This window comes from Dipodomys spectabilis, unplaced genomic scaffold, assembly GCF_019054845.1.
Source record: "Dipodomys spectabilis isolate Male_0828 unplaced genomic scaffold, ASM1905484v1 ptg000021l, whole genome shotgun sequence".
Lineage (NCBI taxonomy): Eukaryota > Metazoa > Chordata > Mammalia > Rodentia > Heteromyidae > Dipodomys > Dipodomys spectabilis.
The window spans coordinates 9,364,278-9,383,226 of record NW_024870698.1 but is presented as its reverse complement, the minus strand read 5'-3'; the positions used below and the strand labels follow the sequence as shown (position 1 = coordinate 9,383,226).

Below are 18,949 nucleotides of genomic sequence, written 5' to 3'. Positions count from 1 at the left end.
AACTAGGGTATGAAGATATATGCAAAATCAGATGGATACATGTTATATTATGTCTTCTAATGTTCCCAGAAAACTCTATTTAGTTACTTAACTATACACTCATTTTTAAAGTAATTATTATTTATACTTTTTTCTTTAGTTTTTCTAAAATATTTTATTTTTTGTATCAGTCTTGGCGCTTGAACTCAGAACCTAGGTGCTGTCCCTTAGCTTTTTCACTCAAGGCTAGTACTCTACCACTTGAGCCACAGCTTTATTTCCAGCTCTTTTGTTAGTTAACTGTACATAAGAGTCTTACAGACTTTCTTGCTCCAGCTGGTTTTGAACCACAATCCTCTGATCCCAGTCTCCTGTGTAGCTATGATTACAGGCATGAGCCATCAACACTCAACTGTAAAGGAGTTACTTCTCTTTAATACTTGCCTATTTTAGTCTACTTTATCTCTTCTACTTAATTTACTATTTCTAACATACTGGCAAGTAGAGAGCAAGCATCTGTAGATCACGTGCAAATTTCAAAGGAATGGATTCTGATTGAGAATCTTGCTTGGTTTTCTTCCTTGAGAAACTATACTATACATACCCTTCAGCATAAAGATGTATCTTGCCCTCCCAGCTTTTAGAGGAGGGAAGGAGGAAGGGAAGCAGGGAGGTTCCATTTTTGGAATAATTAAGTTAAAAACCATCAAGAGGGCTGGGAAGGTGGCTCAGTGGTAGAGCGCTTTCCTTGCATGCTCGAGGCCCTGGGTTCGATTCCTTAGCACCACATAAGCAAAAAGAAAAAAGCCGGAAGTGGCGCTGTGGCTCAAGTGGTAGAGCGCTAGCCTTGAGCTGAAGAGCCCAGGCCCAGAGTTCAGGCCCCACTACCGGACCCCAAAAAAAAAAAAACCATCAAGAATGCAATCTAAAGATGTATGATGACACATGGTAGAATTTGGACAATATAGAATTTTTATGCTTAATTCAAGAACTTCAAAGCTATGAGTGAACTACAGAGCTTCCTCTCACTAATGCACAGTAACTGCAGTTAACTGCTTTTTAAGCTAAGGCTAACTAAGGTAACACTATTCCTAAACTAAAGTGCAAAGGAATGTTTGACCTGAACAAACCCAGCTTATTTAAATAAACTGTATCATGTGCCAGAATAAACTAAGAAGAGGACTATACACAAACTTCTGATAAAGAAACAGAACAGCTGTCAGATACTGTGGAGAAAGAATTATGCAGAAAAACATTTCTTTTTTTAGATTTTCTTGTATACTATCTTTTTAAACTCCAAAGGTTTTTAAAATAATCACAATACTAAACCATTCAAAATGAGAAAATAGAAACAATCTCCTGTATATAAATATATATAATATATATAATAAATAATTTTTAAGAGAAACATTAAAATAAGACTTCCTTGAAAGAAGCAAATTCTAGGCAATGCCTGCCTGGCTTAAGTCATTGTGCATCTGCCTGGCACAAGTCCCTCTGCAATGTATGTGGGGGGCCGAACGGTTTAACAAGACAGTTGGGTAAGCTGTGTGGCCATCCTTACTAAACTCTCAGGAAGAGAGAATTTTGCCACCTTTATTCTGTGAAATGCAGTTCCCCATAACACTACAAAGTGTACACTGGCAAGTTCTTTTTCTCATAAAACTCTAAAACTAAACCTTTTACACAATTTTCATTTCTAAGGTAGTATACAGAGAATCTCTATAATATGATTATAAAGAATAACTTCAGTGAAAACCTTGTAGGAAAAATGAATTCAGTAAATAGTTTCTATGTTAAATGTGTTCTTAGTGACTTTAGATTGTTCTTAATAACATTTCCATAAATTTATTCCCCCTAAAAACTCAACACATGCACATTTAACATAAATCTATTATTTGACCCAAGTTCCAATCCTTACTTTGAAATTACATTGTTATTTGTGAGACTGGACAAAGTGAAATGGAGTAGTTAATAACTTTGTCAAATGATGATTTACTACTTAAAAATATAATTATAAGCCGGGCGCCAGTGGCTCACGCCTGCAATCCTAGCTACTCAGGACTGAGGATCACGGTTCAAAGCCAGCCCGAGCAGGAAAGTCCCTGAGACTCTTATCTCCAGTAAACTACTAGAAAACTGGAAGTGGCACTGTGGCTAAAGTGGTAGAGCACTCGCCTTGAGCTGAAGAGCTGAGGGATACTGCCCAAGTCTAGAGTTCAAGCCCCAGGACTGAGGGGGGGAAAAAAAAAAAAAAAATATATATATATATATATATATAATTATAATAATTTAGTATGTTAAAAATAAACAGCAATAAGTAACATTGTGTACCAGAAAGAAATATCTGAAAACCTGGCTTCTCCAACTTTATTATTTATTATCTCTGAAACCTTCAGTAAGTGTCTTTCCTCCTGAGCTTTATCATCTTATGTAGAATGTAGACTATCAGTTCTTGTCCTGACTAAAGTCTTTGAGAGTTTTTAAAGAACAAATTAAGTGGTATAAAAACTACTTAAATCAGCTGGGCACTGGTGGCTCACACCTGTAATCCTAGCTATTCAGGAGGCTGAGATCTGAGGATTGCAATTCAAAGCTAGCCCAGGCAGAAAAGTCCATGAGACTTTTATCTCCAATTAACCACTAGAAAACCAGAAGTGGCACTGTGGCTCAAGTGGTAGAGCCCTAGCCTTGTGCTCAAGAGCTGAAGGACAGCGCCCTGGCCCAGAGTTCAAGACCAATGACCAACAAAAACAAAACAAAACAAAACAAAAAACCTACTTAATTCACAAAAAATAAAAAGTGTCATTATTAGTCATCAATTATCTTGGTTTTAGGGAAAATAATGTTACACAAAAAATATATATGTACCAGATTATCCTCTAGAACTTCAAGAAAATCAGTCTATGTCTATTTACATCAAGATTATTATAATTTTTATAGCAGGAGTAGAAAATGAACATATATATATATATATATATATATATATATATATATATATATATATATATAATTAAACTCTCTCAGAACCTTACCTGTCTTAAAAGACTGTTGAACGCCTGAATTTTTACTATATTCTATTTCTAGTAACAGAAAACAGATCATAGATAGGACATTTTTCAGACAGCTTTGAAGCTTAGCAGATTATGCTCTAAAACCATTTAAAAGAATCAAATAAATGGCTACCTAAGAAGAGATCTTTCACCTTTAGAAAAGTTCAACATTAGATGTACTTTACTAGGTGACATAAATTCAACATGTTACAGATGTCAAGTAAACATTTCAAATATACCAAAGCAAATTAATAACATGAAATTGGATTTCTCAAAATAATGAACATGATGATTATCATCTAGTTGCCACTCTGTTATTTTAATATATGGACTTTGATCAATGTTAACAATATAAACTAATGATTCGGTTATTCAGTTATACTGAGGAACAGTATACAATGGAACTGTAGATTGTGACCTAGCTCCTCAGAGTAGCAATTAAAATCCTAACAATCGCTTTTTACAAAGTGTAAGTACCTGCTCCAATTCCTGCTCTGCATACTGCCGTCTGCTCAGTTCACACTCAGCTCCCTCCCTGAGCTCTCTCAGCCGACAAGCCTCTTCCTTGGCGTAATTGATTTCATCCATCATTTTGCGCTCTAGATTTTGCTTTTCTACAGCAACATTTCTGTTTTCTTCCTGTGCTTTTTCAAGCCTTAGGAAACAACAAAAATTTAAATTTCTTATAAAAATTTCCAGAACTCCACTTTTGATGAAGGAAAAAGTATTGTCATGCAATTTAATACAGATTTTAATTACATTTCACGGTATTTTCTATTCATCTTAAACTTGGATTAAAAAAAATCAGGCAACCTACTATACAGTTATTTGGTTACTTTGGGCTCCAGACAGGAACAAGAGGAAAATACTCTCTGCAAAGGGACTTTTTAGAAATTCATCATTATTTAAATCAAACTAAAAATATAATCCTACTTATATTTTGATTTACTTCTTATTTCTAATAATACAAAATGAGAATATTTTATTTGTATATTAACCTATATGTATTTATATACATGCTTACATTATGTTTTTTACAAACTGCTTTCCCTATATAAACAAGAGTTTATAATTTACCTCTCTTGTAAGTCCATAAGACTTTGTTCTGCAGTTTGTAGACTCTCTAAGTCTTTCATCATTTTTGCAACATGTTCTTTTGATGTTTTATTCTGTGTATAAGCAAACCAGCATCCTCCAACACCAATTAGAATAGAAACTGTAAGAATAAAATCCTTCATCCAGTTATGAGGTGGGCCTATAAAGAAAATTACATATAATTACTATATTAGTATAACATGGTTTAAATATATAGGCATTTAAAAAACTAGCAGATATCTAAAAGCATTTAAAAAAATCTTTCCCATATACAAATTCTACTCTTGTAAGATTTCTATTTGCAGATACTCCTATGCTTATTAGCTTACCTGTTATACTGAATCTTCAGAAGGGCAAAGATAATGTACAAAGACACACCATGGCTCTACTTCAACTATGAGCCCTATTCTCTGACTCTGGTTGAAATAACAACCACTTTGGAATAACAACAAATAGATGGACATGTCCCAAACTCCATAGTAAGTACCACAAAGTGGAAAAGATAGAAGAAAAGGCTCCTTTTAAATGTATCTCTGCTAGCTTGACAACATGTTTTTATGAATCTAGCATAGGTATCTGATCATGGTTCTCATTCATTCAAATATTCCTAAACACATAAAAAGTAGTGCCTCATTAACTTCTCAACTGGCTTATTAAAATATTTGTCTATAACATCCTTTGAGACCAGTTTGATTCTTTTCAAATGACTTAAAAACATCATATTCTTTGAGTTAGAAAGCTGCTTGTTCTCAGATTAATAAAGGGGATATAAATATTCATGACCAAAGTACATATCGATACAAATTCTATTTCACTAAGCATTCACTTGAAAAAAATGAGAATGTCATCAAAGACAATCCCTCGGTAGACTCAGTGAGGAACTCAGGACAAAGAAAAAGGAAGTAAAATGATCCTATCTGTGGACCACTTGGCATTTAGCAGTGTTTCATTTCCTAGAGTTTGTAATTTCTACCAATTATCACAAAGGAGAGTTCCAGATGTTTCACCAGCTGCTCTCAGCCCAAGGCAAAAAACAACCACTAGTAAAAAGTCGTGGAAGCTCATCCACCAAAAGTTTTCACAAAAACCCCAAAATCTCCTAACTCCAGAATTCAAGTAGAATAAATATTGTCTTCCTACTCTGTCAAATGTGAAAGTCACTTGTACTATTTTTTATTCCTTTTTAGCTTCTAAAACAAAAACTGTAATTCCTATAAAGTGTATATTCTTCAAACATTTTCCTCCAAAAATTTCTGAAATGTGAAATTAAACCTCCTTCTGGAGAAAAATATTCCTGCCAAAGTAAAGAAATACAAGATTTATTTTCTTTACAAATATGACATCACACTTTCTTAAATGTTCCTCTTCAAAGTAATCAAACAGCTATATTCACCTTGTGCTCCTACCAGAATACTCTTCATGACACTTCCTCTAGGTCTTTGTTTTTGATATCTAAAAAAAAAATCCCTTTCTTGATGACTTCCTGTCATCAGGACAGTTAAATTGCTACATTTCTTACCTTCTTCAGTAAAAATCCAAGCATAATAACAATAATAGTAAAAGTATTGCAAAGATCAAGGTTTTAAATTTAGAAATTCTAAATTATCATACCTTAACAACTTTTTAGATTAGCAACTAGTTTTAGAAACCACATTGAATGTTTCAGGGGAAGAAAATTTCATCTTATAAATCTGTATTTCGAGACAGTATCACCATTCAAAAAGAAGTAGTCATTACCTTAGATATGTAACTGTAACCCCTCTGTACAACACTTTTACAATATAATTTAAAATTTAAAAAGATAGTATTACATTTCTTCCACAGTTAACAGACGATTACTAACAGTCAACTATCTCTCTTACTTTCTCCTTACACAGAGACAGTTTCTGCATCATATTCTTAGTAAGAGATACTAACGTGTCAGAGGTCCAAACAAAACCACATCCAGAGCCTTGAGCTGAAGTTTCTGTCTATGACTCCGGTCGTTGATTTTCAACTGAGAAATCATAAATGAAAGCTCATGCACTGCTATCCTGTTCATTTAAAACACATATACATGTTAAGTTAAAGTATTTCTAGTACATAAATTTAAATATTTAAACACCACATTAAATACTTTACATATTAATGATCACTGTTAAAAACTTCCTATTCAAAGATTCCTATATATTAATATTTTAGTTGTTATATTGATGGGTTACTTGTTTTGTTTTTGTTTTTTTTTGATTGGTTGTGGACCTGAACTCTGAGCCTAGGCGCTGTCCCTCAGCTCTTCAGCTCAAGGGGAGTGCTCCACTTGAGCCACAGTGCCACTTCCAGGTTTTTCTGCTTATGTGGTGCTGAGGAATCGAACCCAGGGCTTCATGCATGCAAAGCAAGCACTCTACCACTGAGCCACCTTCCCGGCCCCTTGATGGGTTACTTTTAAAGGTTACTTTCTACTATAACTTACTATGATTTAGAAATTTATAAAGTTGTATTTTATAATCATTAATTGATATTTTACTGTCATTTCATTCAAAAAAAACAAAACCAGGTGTAACTTATATTAACTTTAAATTTTTCTCAATTTAGGTCATGCCACATTTGTTTAAAAGTATCTAAAACATATCATTACATTCTAATATTCAGCCTGTTTGAAAAAGGAAAAGATATAAGTGGAAAGTATAAACCCTTTTGGGGTTGGAGTGGGTAAGTAGAAAGATTTATGTAGTAAGTAATAAGAAACATTCTATTAGCAAAAAAACAAAGTGCATAGGGAAACAAAGGTGGCTAAGGTAGTAAGATCACTTTGGGACTACAAATCAAAGCAACCTACTGTTCAACTAAGAGTTCTTAACCAAGTATGATGCTAGTAACAAGTTTATAATAAAAACCTAATAATACTAACAGAATTAACAATGACAAGGGCTTAATTAATAATCAAGAAAACCTTATAATGTATGTAACATCTCTAGTTTATCAATGAAGATATTTATCTGAGGTCAAAGTAACTTGCATCCAGAACTTGTCAGAGATAAAAATTCAAGTCCACATACGCATTATCCCAAATACTACAGTGAACCATTATATTTTTTTAACAAGATATGGGGCCAAGGGCTGGTGGCTTAAGCATGTAATCCTACTCAGAAGGTTCAGATCTGAAGATTGTGGCTTGAAGCCAGCCCAGGCAGGAAAATCCATGAGACTCCAATTAACTACCAAAAATAAGCTGGAAACGGAACTATGGCTCAAGCAGTAGAGTGCTAGCCTTGAGCAAAACAGCTCAGGGACAATACCTAGGTCCTGAGTTTAAGCCCCAGACAGCACAAGAAAAGAAGAAAAGGAAAGAGAGAAAACGAAAAGAAAATGAAAGAAAAGAGAGTGAAAGAAAAAAGAAAAGGAAAAAGAAACAAAGAAAGAGGGAGGGAAGAAAGGAGGAAGAGGGGGAGGTAAAGATATGTGTACTTCTCAGTGTGAAAGATTACAGAAACTCTGATGGGTCTTCTAAAAAACTTGAGAATGCAATAACTCTACTTTCCATTTTTTAAAATGCCCTTTAGATCATCACTGCCATACAAAAGTACTTTTACTATTTTTCCTTCCATTCCATTCAAAAAAGCTCTAGTGGGATGACCTGAAAATGTCTACATTCATCACTTTTTTCCATAGATGCATTCATTATTTTAAAAATTTGATCTTGATAAGTATGTGATTATTGTCTCTATAATTTTAAAACAGAATTTCAGGTATCTCTAATAACCCTTACGTAGCCAAAAAAAAAGTAGTTATAACTTTAAACATGAATCCACCTAGTTTCCCAAAAGACAATATTAAAAACCATGAATTCTTCATATCCAGAGTAAAATATATATATATATATATACATATATATATATATATAAATTTAAAAAGCCTAATCTCATTTTAATGCTCTAACCTGACTTAACCTAGAAACTTGTTTCATTTAAAATAATAATCTGTTTTATTTAAATTGTTTCTAGCACTTATTTGCACCATCCACATAAAAGATACTTAGTATTTGATGAATTAACTTTAATCCTCATAATTTCACATCATTCTACTCATGTATAAACAAATTAAAAATACAGATTTTTTACTGAGAATATATCTTAACAAATATAACAACTTCCCACCTAATGTGAAAAATACAAATCTCAAAGTAATAAATGCTGTTTATTTCAACCAGACATGTAAGCAAAGTTACAAAGTATATAATGCAATTATTTCATCACATACAGTAAATATACTGAAATAAGAGATAAGAATCTCTTCTGATGAAGGAATCAATTTGGTAAAAAATGGAACATAGGTTCTGGTAGAGACATTAAAAATTTTCCATTTAAATCTTTGAAGATTATTATATTAATTAATTAAGTTTTTGAATATATAATTTAAGAAACTAGCAACTGGCTCCAAATACTTAAGGAATCATTAAACAACCTGGGCTTTGATTGTAGATCTGTTTGTGTTTAAATGCTACTTTAGGCAAAATAAATATTTAACTTGTATCTTACCTTTCTTTTTGGCCTATAATGGTTGATGACAATATATACCTCATTTTAATCATGTAGATTAGATGAAATAAGGTCCTTCTACGTAATATATATTTTAAAATAACTGTTAACTATTTTTTTAGAAAATTTAATTTTTAACTGAAATATAAATTTGTAGCCACTATCAGTAGTTATCATTAAAGGAACACCTATTATGAAAGATATGTATATTAATCCATTCAAATAAGAATCTTTATTAAAATGATCAATATCAAATAAATTTTCCTTATTCTAAGTAGTCAAAGGTTGACCCTTTGATGCTTATCTATAAATAATATACATAAATAATATATCTATAAATAATATACTTGACCCTCTCTAAAATTATTCTCCTTGAGAACAAGAGATTTTTTTCTGTTGTTTTATTTTGTTTGTTTGGGGGAGGGGGGGGCCTGAAGCTTAAACTCTAAGTCTGAGCACTATCCCTGAGCAAAGAGCTCAAATCTAGTGCTCTATCACTTTGAGCACAGAGCCACTTCTGGTTTTCTGGTGGATAACTGGAGATAAGAGGCTCATGGACTTTCATGCACAGCTGGCTTTTGAATTGTGATTCTTAGGTCAGAACCTTCAGAGTAGCCAGGATTAAAAGTGTGAGCCACCAGCTGCCAGTGAGAAGAAAGTTTTAAAGCAGTTGGTTACTTAGAAAAGAAAAACATGAGAGGCTTAGCATATAGTTCAGTGGTAGAGCACTTGACTAACATATGCAATGCCCTGGGTTAGATGCTCAGCACTACAAATAAAGTAAAATAAAATTTTATAAAACTTGGTCATACACATCTTAAAAATATTTAAGAATGGATATATTTATAATATTTTCTTTGTACCGTTAGCCACAGAAGTAACAAAGACTCACCTGGGAAGTGTTGTTCCTTTGACATTATTGTCTCTAAAATTCTTTTCATATTGTGGAAGTTCAACAAATTCTATCAACCACTGAAGGGTATCTTCAAGGGTCCAATTATGAACTACAAGATATTAAGAGAAATATGTATATTGTAAATACAATGCTTTCAAAATCTGTGCATTTGCTGTAAAGATGTTGAATTCAGTTTTTATTCAATTTAATCAACAGAAAGTATTAAAAAGAATATTTAGCACTCTATGCAGAGAAGCAAAAAAAAAAAAAAATTAAAGAAAAACCTTTTATCCGTAAAGGCTTACAAGCTAAAACAAATATATATATACATATATATAATATATGACAAATATTAGCATGACTAGTTCTAAAATAAGCACCTATATACAAAGTTTGTACAGAATAAAATAACCCATCACTTCCCTGGTTGTAGAAAATTTAACAGTTATAACTTGTGAATTCCTTCACCTAACCATCCACTCATATAATACTGTGATAAACCTTCTGAATGTCAGGTTGTAGTGTAACCACTGAGGCCACTGGCACCAAACAAGATGGATATTTGTCCAAGTAGAACTTAAGTTTCTCTGGCAAAGGTGCAGTTGGGACAACTTAGAAAAGAAGCAAGTAGATGGGGGAAAATTTTAGATAATGATTAGCTATAAAGAAGAAAGAAAAGATGTCAAGGTAAGCATCACTGAAGAGTTAACATCTGAACTGAGACCTAAAAATTGCTGGGCACCACAATCCAAAGGTCTAAGAAAAACATCCTAATTGGAGAAGAAAGCTAACATGAAAGACTTAAGATATGAATAGACTAAATGTGTTTAACAGGCAAGTTGGAAAATCAAAGAGGGGCTAAGTTATTAAAGTCTTTTTAATTTCAATAAAAAGGAAAATTGAATAGTCTGTAAAATACATCTCTTATATACAAAGAAGTGCTAATATGGAAACCATGACAAAATAAAGCCAATGAGACCAAGAGAGTAAGTAGTAGAACTCGATTAGAAGACAGGCAAACTGGCCACAAAACGAAACACTATACTTCTCTGAAAGCATTAATACTAAATAATAGTAACGAGATAAACAAGTAGTTAAAACACTGGGAGCAATTCAGATGCCTTTGCTTGCCTATAGAGTAGAAAGGACAATCATGAGTTAATCTAATGGGAATTCGCCAAGTGTGTTCAAAAAGTGAAGAGTTATATTTTTAACTCTCCATTTAATTTGAGGATTTGGGAAATCAAAATTGCCTACAGACCAAACAAGAAAATAAATGACAATAACATAATGAAGAAAATAAGTAAGAAAGAAAAGAAGAACTGGAAGTCTATCTGTATAAACTAATCTAAGAAAATAACTTGTTTTTTAACTACAGAGAATGAATTCACATTTGCAAACAAAGCTAGGTTTCCCCTCTGCCTTTTTCATTATGTGTTCTTTAGAAAGAAAAAGTAACAACAAATAGTTAATTTTAAAAACTCATTAAAACTGTATGATAATTTAAAATTAAGTGATATTATATTGGGCCAAAACTTTGATTATTTGTCTTACTGTTCCCTCCCTTCAGGTGTCCCTGTCATAGAGCTTGGATATGAGCCTAATGCTGCAGTATTTAACCAAATAAATGAGGCTAGCAGCCAAAAGCTCAGGCCTGGGTGCTTTCCACTGAATCTAATACATTCAAAGTAGCCTTTGTATGCTTACGTTTCTTCCTATCCAAGATGCACTGCTTTGAGAATTGCCTTATCTTGACTGCCAAGAAACCCATAGCACAGCTGCACCACACACACCCACACGAAATGCTCAGCCAAAAAAACAGGATATGGTTCTCTCCGTGTCTGATTGTTCAACAGTAACAGGCCATGATCTAAACACTACAGCACATCAAAATATTTTTCATTTGCAATGAGAGTATAGAAAGGAAGAAAAATCAAGTGTGAAGGAATGCATATTTAAAATGTACAAGTCCTAGTATTATTCTACCTAAAAAACAAAACATTGTGGTGTTCTAAAGATGTTTCATTTAAAATTAATACTTAAAGCAAGATTCTAACACAGAACTTGGAGGAAGCTTGAGTCTTCTTTTTCTATCTGATGTCTCTGGTGGGGTCTGTTGAACACCTTCTCTTCTGATGACCAGGACTTGCATATTGTATTAGCTTCATCTGGTCCACATATTCTAGTTGTCTTTCAACTCTTAGAACAGATTATACTCTCACTCCTTCCTTCCCTACATTGTAAAGAACATTTTTTTAAAAATACCATGTCCTGCCGGGCACTGGTGGCTCACGCCTGTAATCCTAGCTACTCAGAAGGCTGAGATCTGAGGATCATGGTTCAAAGCCAGCCCGGGCAGGAGAGACCGTGAGACTCCTATCTCCAATAGACCACCAGAAAACTGGAAGTGGCGCTGTAGCTCAAATGGTAGAGCACTCGCCTTGAGCTGAAGAGCTGAGGGACAGCGCCCAGGCCCAGAGTTCAGGCCCCACGACGGACCAAAAAAAAAAAAAAAATACCATGTCCTTCTGTGCCTGCTTTCTGGTGGGTATGCTGCAAACTAACAACACATTAAGACTCATACACAATGCTTCTTCAGAGGAAATCATTTTCTTCTATCCCTCCCTCATCTCTGCCTACTTTATGCTATTGAACTCCACACCTCAGCTAAAATTGCAATCAGAAGGAAGCTTTCTTTTTTTATTTTTTTTGGTCCGGTAGTGGGCCCTGAACTCTGGGCCTGGGCGCTGTCCCTCAGCTCTTCAGCTCAAGGCTAGCGCTCTACCACTTGAGCCACAGCGCCACTTCCGGCTTTTTTCTTTTTGCTTATGTGGTGCTGAGGAATCGAACCCAGGGCCTCAGGCATGCAAGGCAAGCGCTCTACCACTGAGCCACCTTCCCAGCACAGAAGGAAGCTTTCTTAACATAGTTAATATGACCATAAATCATTCTGTACTTTTACACAAAGAATTTAACTATAATTATTACTAGGATTATTCTTTCAATATCTATTTATTCCAGAAAAAGAAGTAGAAGTTTCTTGTTCACCATTCTAGCCATAGTAGACAGTACTCAGAAGATACATCAACAAATTGTTAGGTACTATTGCATAAAAGAGGCAGGACCTGTTTAACTGACAAGTACTATGAAAATCCATTTTTGCATTTTAGTGAAGAGATTAAAAGAAAACATAAGCAAGCATTATGTACATAAGAAATTCTTGATGGCAAAGGAGTTATTCATTTAGAAATTATCTGGTTTTCCACTGCCATATCTGATTAGTTTTTTACATGTGTTGACAATTTGTAGCATACCCAGCAGAGGGCAGGCACAGAGGGAAAAGCTTTTTTTAAACATGTACTTTACAATTTAAAGAGCTATTGTTTTTATTTGAAATTGTGGCCAGTGTTTGAAGTTCATGTCTCAGAATGATTTGGGCAATTTAGTCCAAAGCTAGAAGAAAAAAAAAAAAAAGTGGAAAGAGACCTGTTTCAGTCCCAGCTGAGCCACTTTCACCATAATAACATCAGAACCAGGTTATTTAATTCTGGCTCCTTTTCCTACCCAATAATAATAATAATAATAATAATGAAAATGAACTAGACCACCTTTAAAATTAATTCAAATTCTGTTTTTAATAATTCCACTATAATAAGAGAGTTGGTATTTGAAGCATGTAAATTAACTGGTTAACTTACACCAGTGGAATATACTTAGGGAAATACTTACAGGTACTCTAAGAACTCTTTGAGGATAGCAATAATAACTTCCCAATATTTACTAACTACAAGATTTCTTAATAGTCAATAGTCAGCTCAACAACTTTCAATATGGCACTTTTATTTTTATGTTGATCTAAAAGTTGATGAAGGTAAAATTCTTAACTAGGCAAACAGATCTGTCGATGGCCAAATCGGTTTCAGATCAAACCTGTTTCTTCGATCATTGACCACTACACAGTGACACTGCTTTAGGTCCTCACAAACAGACCAGGCAGTTTTAATAATTTTTGGTCCACTTGTACCCGCAGCCATAAAAATGACTGTATTTCTCTATGCCCCATGCCAGTTTCAAACCGAGAGTGGTTTTCCATTCTTCCTTCCTCGCCAGGCTCTTTTCCTCCTTACTCTTTACAACTTGCATAAGGAACTCCTTCCTGTAGGAAGTTTTCCACCAACACTTTTCCACATTAAAGTTTCCTGTATTCTTCTTGTGCCTTCTGATTGGCTTAACATATACCTGCCATAAGATCTACAACATATAATGTAATTGTCCTTAGCCAATTTACCTTCTGATTGATAAGTTCCTAGAGTTCTCACTCAGAAGTGAGAAGCAGTACTTTTTCACTTAACATTTACCATTTACACTAAAAAGCCACACACCTTTAGTACAGAGCTATAGTGGTTAATAACGATTATCAATTTAATTAAACTGAGAATTCTCCTTCTCATCCTCCCTAGCCCTTTCAATTTCTGTAAAAAGAAATGAAGTTCCTTATTCTGTACCAAACAATGGCACTTTCTTCCACAATTCTACTGTCAGCCCCTGCCACTTTGTTGGACTGAAGAAAACTGGCCTAAGAAGTAAAAGCTTTTTGACAACAAAGGGGTGTTACTAATGAAAATGAAGAGACAGAAATAGATAGATATAGCCATTAGTTGAGAGGCAAGGAAACTGGTGATCCTGTGACTACCCGGATAAAGCAGCCTTTTAAAAAAAGATATGAGTCATGTAGGGACACATCAGTTGTACAACTAGGTTATAACTAGATGAAATGCTCTGGAAGAAAGTGATCCCTTCCCAGAATTTCTATAGCACTGTTTCTACCAAATGACATGTCATAGGAGCTTCCTTATTTTCTATCTGCTTACATACATTCTTACTATAGTGAGCTTTCATAAGACAAGTATTACTTCACCCGGTATAGAGCTACCATTTAAGTATTAGCTGAACATATATTTTTTTCCTTCCTTAAAACAGAAACAGTTTTGTTTCTACTTGAGTGTCTATTAACTATCCCACAGTTGCATGAAAATACTATTTTCAGAGCTTCCTATTTTGAAGCAGCACTGATCAATCCTTGGATCCACAACAGCATCACAGAAACCTACACCACAATGAGGATGCCAATTTATAGTTGCATAATTGACAGGTATATTAAGAGGAGAATCGGTGTGTTCCTAGTCTATTCTCTCGCTTAGCAAACCTGATACACAAATCAGTGTAAAAAAATAAACTTTAAAAGAGTAAGTATATGTATTTACTTGCTTCTTTTATCTATAGAAGCAATTTTCAAAACCAATGCATTCAGTGCACTCAGGCTTAAAAATACAAAGCAGCTTAGAGAATGTTCTCCATACAAATTTTAATCTGTTATAGTTAGCAAATATTTGCTACCCTATAATCTTTAAACATATTTGTGAAATCTCCTAAATGGAAAAAACATATCCAATTATAATTCATGTCTATACATGTAGAAAAATATTTTATGAACATTTTATGAACACTTGACAATTCCAGTTAACTGTGATTTAAAACTTTCCAGAAATTGTTTCAGGAAATTCTCTCAAAAACACTAAAGGCAGGTATCAGAACTAATACTGTAATCCTTGGTTTATGGGTCAGGAAGCTGGGATTAGAGTTTAAGTAATGCCCAGTGCATACTTACAAGTAGAAATGGGATTTATAACTACTTTGGACTTCAAAGACCCAATTCTTCCCCAGGAAGAGGGGGAGGAATATGACAAAAATCTCTACATGCTGACAAAAATCTCAAACAAATTCACCATCAGTTGTGGCAGAGTTTGAGTATGAGACACAAATATCATATTATTCCACATTTAATTTTTAAATAGCTTTCCTGCCAATTAATTATAACCTAAATTTATTATATATAATACAAATACAATATTTGTATTTTCTTAATGTTAAGGATGCAATTAGCATGAGTTTTTTGTTAGTGAAATCAACCTCTAATGTCACAAGAGAGAATGTAGAGTCAATATAGTATAACTAAATTCACTATTTTCTATTAAAACATGAAAGCATCTTCATAAATACCACAAGACTGGATAAGACACTAGGAAGAAGAAATGAAGAATAAACATCACTATGTCTAAGGAAAGAAATTGTTTTGAAGCTTCAACAATATAATCTAAAAACTTAGCAGTTTGAGAAACATTAGAAATATTGGCATCTTTATATAAATTACTATACTTCAAAATTATACACACACACACACACACACACACACACACACACACACTAGCATGCACCACAGTTTCAGAGTTTCAAGTTACAAAAGCCTTTACAATAACAAACATAACTTCTTGGAGGAAAATTCAATTAATTTAGGGTACAATATTGGCAGGGCTTCAATAACAAAATTTTAATGAAACGTAATACAAACATGAAAGAAGACAGTAAGTTTTTCAGTGTAAAAGGTGAAGAAGCTTCGGGCCTTCTCCACTGGTTTCATAGTCTCTGTGGTGCCACCTCTAATGACCAGCTGCTCAGCATAGTCAAGAAAGGGTTATCTTTAGAACAGTGCCAGAATGTGAACTCCTCCTTTGCATATCGGTCAGCAGGGCATGTCTCTGCAACATGGACTACATTCCTGCAACAAGCTATATTTGGATACATAAAGCCACATCATGAACTTTGGAAGTTCAGATGCTAGGAATCTATATTAGCACTTCTGCTCATGAATTCTTTGTCTTGTGTCATTCAAGACAAATGTTGGCAAATCTCTGAATATTCTGAACTTAAAAATTACCAGGGTGCCTTGGTTACAACAGTAGTTCAAGGATTACTACTATAAACTGCAATTTTACTCTCATTTAAACTAAGTGTATTATCAGTACCTAGTCCCATGCAGAAAGAGAGGTAACAAAAACAGATCTTAAAAACAAAAACCAGAGAATTATGATTGTTCTGAGGATTAAATGATAAAATGTGAAAATGACTCTTTAGAATGTGCTCTACAAATATAAATTACTACCATAATAAAATAAGTATAGTAACAGAATCACTATATAATTACAAAAATTCAAGGAACTGGTTTTCTTCATGTTTCAAACCAAAACAGAAGACTTAGTAGTTTTAAGGGAACTAAATGTTTCCTAAACATCTCATTATGGGAGTCATGAAGAAAATTTTCACATTAGAAACAGAGTGGCTAAATCTCAAGTTATTCATTCTTCCAAGTACCTGTTATCACAGCTATAATGGAAATCCTAAAATAAATGGATTATAGGCCTGGTAGGAAACAAGAACCTATCTCAAAAATGGTGAGCAAAAAACAAAACTGGAGGCATGGCTCAGCAGTAAAGTGTCTGACTCCCAAGCAAGGGGCAGGTGAGTTGGGAAGGAGAGAGGGAGGAAGAGGAAGAGAACTATGAGAAAATCCATTCATCATCTAAAAGTCTGAACTCCAAACGTCAATTACCTTTCAGTTTATCCTGAAAGAATAGCTATATTTTATATAAAACCCATGCTGCTTGACCCTCACCCTCCCACCCATCCCTGGGTCAAAAATAACCTGTGCTCATACTCCAGATTCTCCTGCTCAGTCTGCAGTAGCTGACTGGCTATTACATAGCTCTTCTCTGACTTCAGATACAAACTTCCTAATCACCTGGAGGAAGGAGACAGGGAAGAAGGGACCACAGGGCCCATCCTGAGCTCACAGTGATAGGTCTAGCTTTGACCCCATGACCTAAGCCAGTTACTTCTTCACCATTTTCTAACTACAGCAGTCAAGTTAGATTTCTCATTCCTTTTTGGCCATGATCCCGGAAAAAGTAAGCATTCAATGGTCAACAACCACATAGAGAAAGATAGGCTCAGAGTAGAGTTGGTCTTTCAGTGTTTGTTTGCACTTTATAATAAAATAGGGGTAATTTTTAGTTTTTATTTTTACTGTAAAGATGATGTACAGAAGGCTACAATTACATGTCAGGTAATAGTACATTTTCTTTTGAATAGTGTCATCTTTTCCCTCATTTTCTCTAGGTTGTTTTTGCTTTCCTCGTTTTCTCAGTTTTTTCCCTCCCAATCCCACTCCCCTACAAGTTGTATAGTTCATTTTCAACACAGTGTCTAATAAGTATCACTGCTGCATTTGTTCATACTTTGTCCCATCACTTCTGGGTGGGGATAGCTTTTAAATTAAGATAGTATGGTCTCCTTTATAAATTATTTCTTAATTCACTTATTCCATTAATATATAAACACTATAAAATCTCCCATCTTTTAAAATATAAAATAACTTTCTTTACATCATTTTCACTTTGAGGCACCAAAGCCTCATTTCTTTTTCCTCCTTTTCGAAGTCCACAATATTTACTATCTACTCACTCCAATCAGAATTTCACTTCACTACTTCAATAAAAATGCTTTTATCAAGACCACCAACAGCTTCACTAAAATTCAGGGGCTCTCACCTATAATCCTAGCTACTTGGGAGGTAAGAGATTCAGTAGGTAACTAACTATTCAAGGCCAATGTGAACAAAGTCTACAAGGCCCCAATTTAATCAACAGCTATGCAGGGTAGTAGCCACATCTGTCATCCGATCTACTCAAGAGGCTAAAAACAAGATCATTGTTCCAGACCAGCCTGGGCAAACACACACACACACACACACACACACACACACACACACACGCACGCACGCGCGCACGCAGACACACACACACACACACACACACACACAAAAGATCCTAGCTCAAACCAGAATATAAAAAGGGCTCATACACTCACACATATATAGCAAACTGTAAGCCTGATTTCAAACCCTGGTAACGCATCTCACACACACATACACAAAAAACAAACACAGCAATAGAACGAGACCACCAACAGGCTTAGCTTCTACTTTGTTGACCCACTCATAAGATTTTGCTGTCATCTCACTTGATCTTCTTTCTACAACCTCTGACACTACTGTGCAGTTTTTCTTAAAACATTTTCTTCATGAAGCTTTGTCTTCAAGATTCTCCTAGTACTGCATTGGTCAGCTCCTCATAGTCCTCTTCCTGCATCCTTGTTTACTTCTTGGCCTGATACCCCTCACTCTCCAACTTAGTATCATCAAAATTCCAGTCAAAGCTAGGAGCCAGTGACTCACACCTGTGATCCCAGCTCCCCAGGAGACTGAGATCTGAGGATCCCGATTCAAAAACCACTCCAAGCAGGGAAGCCTAAGACTCTGATCTCCAATTAATCTCTAAAGAGCCAGAAATGGTACTGTGGCTCAAATGATAAAGAGATAGACTGACTAGAGAAAAAAGAATCTCAGGGACAGCGCCCAGGCCCTGAGTTTAAGTCCCAGCAAAATAAAATAAATATATAAATAAATAAATAATTTTTAAAATCCCTCAGGATTTTCATCTTTTTAAAAAATGTCA

At 34.5% G+C, this 18,949-nt stretch overlaps 1 protein-coding gene across 2 annotated transcripts in view; it reads right to left on the bottom strand.

The window, feature by feature from the left end:
- The window catches only part of Stim2 (stromal interaction molecule 2), a 106,695-nt gene that overhangs the window by 21,319 nt on the left and 66,427 nt on the right, over positions 1-18,949 (bottom strand). For both annotated transcript variants that reach the window (XM_042674750.1, XM_042674752.1), the window contains exons 4-7: positions 9,537-9,648; positions 6,045-6,160; positions 4,110-4,287; positions 3,510-3,687 (exon numbers count right to left, since the gene is read on the bottom strand). In XM_042674750.1, coding sequence (XP_042530684.1) covers positions 3,510-3,687; positions 4,110-4,287; positions 6,045-6,160; positions 9,537-9,648 — 584 coding nt within the window. The remainder of the gene's footprint in view (positions 1-3,509; positions 3,688-4,109; positions 4,288-6,044; positions 6,161-9,536; positions 9,649-18,949) is intronic.